Source organism: Silurus aristotelis, assembly GCF_946808225.1.
Source record: "Silurus aristotelis genome assembly, chromosome: 27".
NCBI lineage: Eukaryota > Metazoa > Chordata > Actinopteri > Siluriformes > Siluridae > Silurus > Silurus aristotelis.
Genome location: NC_139600.1, coordinates 16733102 through 16742136, shown reverse-complemented (window position 1 = coordinate 16742136; position 9035 = coordinate 16733102). Strand labels below are relative to the sequence as shown.

Genomic DNA, 9035 nt, shown 5'->3' with positions numbered 1-9035 from the left:
GACAGGAACAAGTTCCGCAGGTGAAACGCTTCTCCTTACGAGAACTTCAAACCTTTTATAACTAGCTCAATTCAAAGGTGTGAATTAAAGCTGACAGTGTTAACCACGCCTTATTTTTGTTAAATTGAACCAATCAGAAGCTGAAGAGCTCTCGCAGGTGCAGTGTAACACTACTGCTGTCCAAGTGTTCGAGTTAAAGTGGGCGGAGCTTAAATAACATTAAACCAGTTTAGTTCAAACTGTATTAAAACCATAGCTAGCATTCTTCATCTTGCAATTAGCATCGTCCAAATTAATAATGTTTTAATTTTTTATGTTAATTAGCTAGCTAGGGTCACATGATCAGGTATCATTTGATCAGTCAAATGTGGATGTGGATTTCACTTTACATTTTAATAAAAATTGAACAGGAAGTCATGATTGTCATGTTTTGTCTGCAGGGCGTTTGCCGGAGCGACGGTGCACGATTTCTTTAACTGGTTGTCGGTGTTGGTGCTTCTGCCCATCGAGGTTGCCACGGGTTACCTGTACCGCCTCACCGAGCTCATTGTTTTGTCCTTCCACATCGAGAGCGGAGAAGATGCCCCGGCCCTGCTCAACGTCATCACCGACCCGCTCACACACTCCATCATCGAGGTACAAATCGAATCTAATCTATCGTACGGTCAGAGTAATGAAAGTGACGAGCTACACCGCGGAAGCGTGTCCTGTGCCCGGAAGATCCTGACAGCATGATATACATGCATTTTCATATGATTCAGATGTTAGTTAGATCATTATAAACATTAATCGTGACGTGTATCTGATTGGTGGTTCCTGTTGCAGTTGGATGCGTCGGTCATCAATGAAATTGCTACCGGAGACCCGGAAGCCAGGAACAAGAGTCTCATCAAGACATGGTGCCAAACATCTACAAACACTGTACGTCTTTTTCAAACCCTGATGCTTCATAACATTTACGATAAACTCATCATCCATTTCAGATAGATTTTTTGTAATGTAATTTATGCTAGCTGTAACATTTATATTATACCTTCTGCAATGTTACAATTACAACCAATCGTAAGAGAAGAATAGAAACATGACTTTTTTTTTTTATAAATCGTAACATAGACGTCTCTTTCCTGCGCTCAGATCGAGTAGACGATTGGTGTGAAAGCTGTCAAGGGTTTGACTTTTTCTTTCATTTACAGACTCTGCAGAACGTGACTATAGTGAACTGCACTGGCGCCCCCTGTTGGGAGTGGAAAAACGTCTCCCAAATCATCAACATTCAGAAATGTGAGCACAAGACTCATTCTTATTCAGCTCTGAGAACAAATCTAGAACAGAAATATTAACAATCTGTACTACAATGTGCAAGTAAAAAAAAAAAAAAATCTTATTTTTATACTGCTGCACTGCAATGTAGCTGCTGAGGGCTCTAGAATAAAGGCTGGAGGACGGAAATCTGATTATACGTTTGTTTTAGGACGCAATCCATCGATTGTTCTATGACATGAGTAAATAGTTGGTTAAAAACCTATTCTAGAGCACATTCTAAATCCGATAAATTAGTTTCATAGCTGCAGATAGCTTTAGAATGCCAGCTATCTTTTTTAAGAAGATTTTTCTAGAACGCATTCTACAACTGGTGGTTGCCGGTAGCTTTAGATTATGCCTTGACCCAAAACCCAATAATTTTAGAGTGCATTCTAGAACGATTTACTAGAATAATGTTTCAATTATTGTTATGTTTAAATACTGCAACTAGCAAGAGATCTTGAAAGTGAACTTTCAAAAAAAATAAAAAACCCCTGCTGTGCTGGTTCTTAACATGTAGAAGGCTCTAGAATGTGAGTTTACAGAAGGACAAAATACCAGTTATTCTAGATTTGGTACGGTTGTTTAAACCCCAGAGTTCTAGAATGTAACTAAGCGGTACATTTTGTTCTATAACTGCTGAGGGTTTTAGTATGCTAGCAGTAGAGTTTATTCTCAGACATAATTCTCTACAAAGCTAAAACATTTGAAAAATAAAACAAATTAGTGCACATTGTCTTCCTGAGATCCATATCTTTGTCACTTCCTGTCTCTCTGTGTTTGTAGGTAGCCATATTTTTGTGGGCACATCCCTGCCGGACCTGGCTGTGGGACTCATCCTACTTGCTGCGTCTCTCCTGGTGCTCTGTGTTTGCCTCATCCTTATCGTCAAACTGCTCAACTCCATACTGAGGGGTCAGGTGGCCTCCATCATCAAGAAGATCATCAACACAGGTCTGTCCATCACACCATCTCTTCATCTGTCGCATGTATGTACAAAAACAACCGCATGTACTTTCAGTCAATGCCAAAAAACAAACCATCCAGAACATCAACATTTACCTCAGAAAAGACTTATACGAGTAAAGAAAAATAATAATTCATGTAGTATCAGCTGCTAACTACCACAGTTTCACCATATTATTAAAATTATTAAAATGAAGGGACTAACGTTTGCTACATCTCTGCTGTTCACACTGGCTCATAGCCCATAAGTCAAATACAGATAATGTAAAGGCACAGAACAGTAAAGATAGGCCAGAATAGTCTGAAATTTTTACATTTACCTCAGTAGTGTTGGTAAATTACTAAGTAAATATTTAATAGAACTAAAAAATACAAGATTCCCCTACGCTAACATGTAATTAGACCTATAATGATAATTCATGTAGAATTACCTGCTAGCTAGCACAGATGGGACTGAAAATATTTTATATGACTAAAAAATTTAATAAGAAAATGTGCACCATCTCCTAACTACTACAGATGACATTATTGTTAGCCAACTCGTAGCCAGGAAGGCAATGTGAAGGCATGGTGGAAATAAGACAGAATTGCCAGAAACATTGACATTTACCTCAGAAGGGCTAAAGTAAATACTTTATATGACTAAAAATAGTCTTTCATGTAGCATCAGCATAACCTACTACTACAAGACTTCTCTTTTAAGCTAACACATAGCCATACTTTAACTAGCTTGTAACATAAAACACATGTAGCATCCCATGCTAATTACCACAGATGAAACTATTGTCGCTAAAGCGCTTATTTATGCTAGTACATATCTGGTAAGAGAATGTAAAGACACAGCGACAGCAGAAATAAAACTAAATTGTCATAAACCCTGACATTTACCTCAGAAAATTATCATTAATAAGTGGCCATTATACGACTAAAAAGTTAATTAATTCATTTGTGACAGCAAAAATGTCAGAAGTTTTATTATGAAAAACTCTTATACGACTGAAAAATAGAATAATTCACGTTGGATCTCCTGCTAACCTCCACAGATGGGACTACCAATGCAAAGCTTTCGTCTTCTAGCTTATAGCTGATAAGCCAGAATTGTAGAAAACATCAACATTTACCTCACATATTTCAGTAAATATCTAAGAAAATACATTCATATGACAAAAAAGAATAAAGTAATAATTTTGCATACGTCAGCTGCTAGCATCAACTATTACAGATAAGACTACCATTATTAAGACGCCTTTTTATGCTAGGTCTAACAGTTAGCCATGACGAGTTTTGACACAATGACAGCAAAAATTTGAAATTTACCTCAGATGTTTTGGTCAATTGGTAAAAAGAAAAGGCTTTATGTGACTAAACAACAAAAAAAGACGGGTAACAGACGGGTCTTTACTAGGACCTTTCTCTTTTTGCTAGCTTGTAGTCTGTAATGCTATGTGGAGGCACAGCGACAGCAGAAACGCCAAAATTTACCTCAGAATTGTTGATATATTTCTACCAAAAGACTTAGTGAGAACAGAAATCATGATGTTTTAGCAAGTGACTACTTACACTTAGCTTTGGCAGTGTGAAGACATATTATCAGTGAAAACCAGAATTGGCACCTCACACATTTCGCAAAATGACTAAAAAGAGTATAAGTAATAATTTTGCACATATCAAATGCTAACAAAGTTTTCACTATATTGAAAATATTTGCTGGTCATGTGGTTAGCCTGTAGCCTGTAATGTGTTGTGAAGAAGTTTAACTCCAAAGTGTTAATACATTAATAGACTAACATTGCTAAGACTCTTAATGCTAGCTCTTCAAAATGTCAATATTTCTTATAACTTTTTTATATTTTTAGATTTTCCATTTCCGTTCAGCTGGGTCACAGGTTATCTGGCCATCATTGTGGGAGCAGCGATGACTTTCATCGTACAGAGCAGCTCAGTTTTCACCTCCGCCATCACACCCCTCGTAGGTCAGTCTCTTCCACTTTAACCCCGAGTTTTTCTCTGTAATATTTTCTTCGACTGTGGTGTCAAAACACTAAAAAAATTTTCCTTCCAAAAGTCTTCAGTTTATGTATTTTCATCACGTCCTCACCTCAGTCAGGAATCCTGGCACAAACGGCGTATTTATGGAACACGATAGCGGAGACCGGGTTCGTACAGAGCAGTCAGAGCAAGTTTATTCATTCATTACTCAATCCGAGGTACATGAACTTCACCTAGCTCTATCAGGAAGCTTATAAAGATGGCAGGTGAATGAGCTCGACTTGCTGCTATGGTAGCATAACGCGTTTAAATGAGAACAAAAGGCTTTTGTTTGTCGCACATACATTACAGCACAGCTAAATTCTTGCTTTGCATATCCGAGCTTGTTAGTATACTGAGGTCAGCAATGAGACAGCATCCATGGAGCATGAAAGGTTAAGGGCCTTGCTCAAGGGCCCAACAATGGCAGCTATGAGCTTTCACTTCCCCCTTCCAGTTCTATAAGTAGATAATTCTACGCTCGCTAATGTATTAATTAGCAAACAGAAGCATATATAAACTATGCAACTATAACATGCTAACCTAAAACACTTGTATATGTGTACAATCTGTGTGTGTGTGTGTGTGTGTGTGTGTGTGTGTGTGTGTGTTTGTGTGTGTGTGTGTGTGTGTGTGTGTGTAGGACTCGGAGTGATTAGCATCGAGAGGGCATACCCGCTGTCGTTGGGTTCCAACATTGGCACCACGTCTACAGCCATCCTAGCGGCTCTGGCCAGTCCTGGAGAAACACTGAGTAGCTCACTACAGGTTACACACACACACACACACACACACACACACACACACACACACACACACACACACACACACACACACACATACATACACAAACACACACACACACACACACACACTTATGCTATATTATACGTTTAGTGACTTCAAACACAATTTCTATTAATTGTTAGCATAAAGATGCATAAAGATGTATTGCAGGTTCTGTGTAAAATTATATTTTTCACAATTTCAGAACAATAAGGTTCTAAAACCCACTCAAACCTGAAATGATTGCAAATTTAATCAAGCTGTTACCATAGCGACCGAATGTTTAAGGAACGTGTGGGAATGCAGAAACATTGTTCTGGTCTTATAACAGAAATAGAGGATAAATAATAGAAATGATAAGTTCATGTACATAGAATCGTCATGTGATGGTTGTTAACATGTAAATGATAAAGAGTTACACATACAAAATGACTGCTACATTTTTTCGTTTCTGTTCTCGTTCCTTCTTCAGATCGCGCTGGTCCATCTGTTCTTCAACATCTCGGGAATCACGCTGTGGTATGTCCTGCCGTTCATGCGTGTCCCTATCATCCTGGCGAAGTCTCTGGGGGACGTGACCGCACGCTATCGCTGGTTCGCTGTCTTCTACGTGCTGCTCTGCTTCTTCTTCATTCCTCTTCTGGTGTTCGGTTTGTCTCTGGCCGGCCTCCCTGCTCTCCTCGCCGTCCTCGTCCCGGTGGTCCTCCTCATCGTCTCCGTCCTCGGTATCAACTTCCTGCAATCACACTTCCCAGACAGACTTCCTTCCTGTCTGCGCTCGTGGGACTTCCTGCCTCTTTGGGCTCGATCTCTTCAACCCTGGGACCGAATAGTCACCGCCATGACTGCACGCTGTTGCTGCTGCTGCAAATGTGGGCAGGTCACAGATGAGGCAGAGCCAATCGACAGGAAGGATCGCAGGATGGAAATGCACGATATTCCGGATCTGTCCAATAAAGTCCCGTCCTCTACAGTTATTCTCAACGTCACAGCGTTATAGGATCGGTTATAACGCACTATTGCTTGTTTAGTTTTTTAAAGCTATATTATTATATAGTTATGACAGTTGTATTATATAGTTATTACAGCCTTATTATAGTGTTATAGAGTGTATTATCCAAATTATAACATATCGTGCTCGAAAAAGATCAAGGACCAAATGCCAGAACAATGACTTTTCTCACTGCTATTTATATTTTCTATATAGAATTTTCAACTTTCAAAAATAATTACGCCATTTTGGGAAAAAAAAAATCCACTATAGTGTGTTTCATCATTTCCATGTTCAAATGTTCAAAACTGACTTCGATCCTGAGATGAAACCACCCGGAGTATTATTAAAACAAATTTAACCTCTCGAATATTGGTGTAGTTTATTGGTACAGGTTTTGCTGACTGTTTAGCACCACACACACACATACACACACACACACACACACACACACACACACACACACACACACACACACACACACACACACACACACACAGGCTATAAATCTGGGGTGTTTGAGGTCATTGTTATTGATTAACCCATCAATCGACTGCCACATGTTCAACTCTTCATCAAAGCACATGATTGATCTGATTTATTTGGAATCTATTTTTGTTTCTTTCATTTATTTTTTTTCACAAATTTCACTCCCAGACCAATCTCACACACGTCCCCTGAAAAAGCGGACGTTTTACAGCTAACGTCTATGCTTTAATTTACAGAACTAAAATATAATTCTGAACTGCCCACATCCTGTCCGGGGAATTTTCCCAGATCGGTTTTACTGCGATTGCTAAGTCAATGGCAATTACTTCTTAATATAATGATTTATAGAGTACGGGTTACTTACGCAAGACGATTCCAGGTGCTTTACAAATTGCATATAAAACTTACACAAATAATAAAACGATTGCAAAGACTTATATCAGATAAGGGCAGTGATTAGGGGCCATTTTACTTTTAAAGTTGCTCCCTTTTTGCATATATGGTAATATAATAAATATCACACGTTAGTATTTAATAGTAACAGATCTGCAGGAAGCTTTTCTCATTTATTTATATATACTGTATTTATAATATTTGTGGATTAAATATGGGTTTATGAGATGCATACATCGTTGAATTCTGGTTTAATTTACATTTTACCAGCATCGTATAACATATACATACATATACCAACATACACAGACTTTTCTAATGGTGACCCAAGACTTCTGAATCAAATCAGTATTTAGTGTGATGACTTGCTGCACTTATCTTCATCCCTTCTACATTTAACCACACGGCACTGACAAGTGTTTCTCAATATACCTTAAATCATTAATAGAGTTAATTCACTCTGGCACTTTATTCCTCACACACACACACACACACACACACACACACACACACACACACACACACACACACACACACACACACACACACACACATATACACATTTCATATCTTCATCAGCTGAAACAGGGAGGAGTGTGAATGCAGGACAGAGTGTGTTGGTGTGCTGATTGATATCAGATAGTAATGAAGATAAATCACTTGCTGTGTGGTGAAACATTATGAGCTGATTATCAGCAGATAGTTCAGCAAGTGTGTGTGTGTGTGTGTGTGTGTGTGTGTGTGTGTGTGTGTGTGTGTGTGTGTGTGTGTGTGTGTGTGTGTGTGAGACGGAATCACAGCTATAATCTAGCGTATTTAATGTTATTACATTTTTCAGAAGGTACACCAGGTCATGTTTAATTTTGGTTCAAATGAATGATTTAATAATGACCCAGATGTTCATCAAGAACAGATCGTACGGGAAATGTATATGCAACATCACTCGGTCGTACGCCTCAGTACACCATTAAAGTTCATACTGAAACACTTTAAACCGATTTATTTTAGACGGTGATGAGTTCAAATCCCAGCACCACCATCCACTGCTGTTTTTTGTCATCCACAAACGCTGGTTAACTTTCTATCATGCAAAGAAGAAAATATGCCTGAACATATTGAAGAAACTCTCTCCTCATCCTCTCTGGGCCAAAGCTGGCAACGTGGAAACTGTTTCTGTGGTCCGATGAATCAAAATGTACATTTCTGTTTAACAACCATAGACACCACATCCTGCAGACTAAAGAGGAGGGGGACCGTCTGACCTGTTATCAGCACTTAGTTCAGTGTAGAATGGGCAGCATTTACATCTGGAAATGTTCCATCAATGCTGATATATACAGGTTTCAGAGCAACAAATGCCTGCATATAGAAAACATATTTTTCAGGGAAGGTCTTGCGTATTTGATCCAGACGATGCTAACTGCATACTGCATCTATTCCACCAGCATGAAGTCATAGTAGAAGAGTCCAGGTGCTGAACTGACCTGCTTCACCATCCTAAACAAAAAATACAACAAAGAAAACCCAGAACTGTGGAGCAGATAGAATCCTGTATCAGACACGTCTGGGACAACATTCCTCTCCCAAAACTTCAACAACTGCTCTCCTCAGTTCCCAGATGCATACGGACATAAGACGTGATGCTATACAGTGGGAAACATTGTTTGAGACGTGATGCAGCCATCAAATTCAAAATGACCTTATTTTCTCCTTAAAATAATTTTCTCAATTAATAAATTGGCTTATTAATGAATTTATTCTTTGATTAATAAATAAAAACAATAATAAAACCCTATGCCATTGTGAAATAGCTTTCTGATTATATAGAAAATCTTTCTCCACAACAAATGAGTATAAAATATATAAAATATAATATAATAACCGAGTGGAGAAAAAAACCTTTCCTCAGGATGATATAATAAAAATGTCTACAGTAATTAAATGTAAAGCTTAAATGCCCAGTATAACATTTATAATTATGTTATACAGTTTAACTTTTTATTATTTTATAATTAATGTTAATTATTAATTAGCAGCTGTAATTATGAACAAATGTCCAGTCATGTTGTTATAAAAGCTC

General features: G+C 38.2%; 1 protein-coding gene across 2 annotated transcripts in view; it reads left to right on the top strand.

Annotated features, from left to right (window-relative positions):
• Nucleotides 1-7103, top strand: part of slc34a2a (solute carrier family 34 member 2a) — a 24515-nt gene extending 17412 nt beyond the window's left edge. Inside the window, exons 6-14 of one of the 2 annotated variants that reach the window (XM_083533405.1) lie at nt 1-20; nt 441-636; nt 826-921; nt 1194-1281; nt 2089-2256; nt 4125-4241; nt 4940-5064; nt 5555-6267; nt 6731-7103. The exon at nt 1-20 is cut by the window's left edge and continues 92 nt beyond it. In XM_083533405.1, the coding sequence (XP_083389531.1) occupies nt 1-20; nt 441-636; nt 826-921; nt 1194-1281; nt 2089-2256; nt 4125-4241; nt 4940-5064; nt 5555-6082 (1338 nt within the window). In that variant the 3' untranslated portion in view covers nt 6083-6267; nt 6731-7103. The remainder of the gene's footprint in view (nt 21-440; nt 637-825; nt 922-1193; nt 1282-2088; nt 2257-4124; nt 4242-4939; nt 5065-5554; nt 6268-6730) is intronic. The other variant, XM_083533404.1, reaches the window with a different exon arrangement.
• Nucleotides 7104-9035: the final 1932 nt, after the last annotated feature.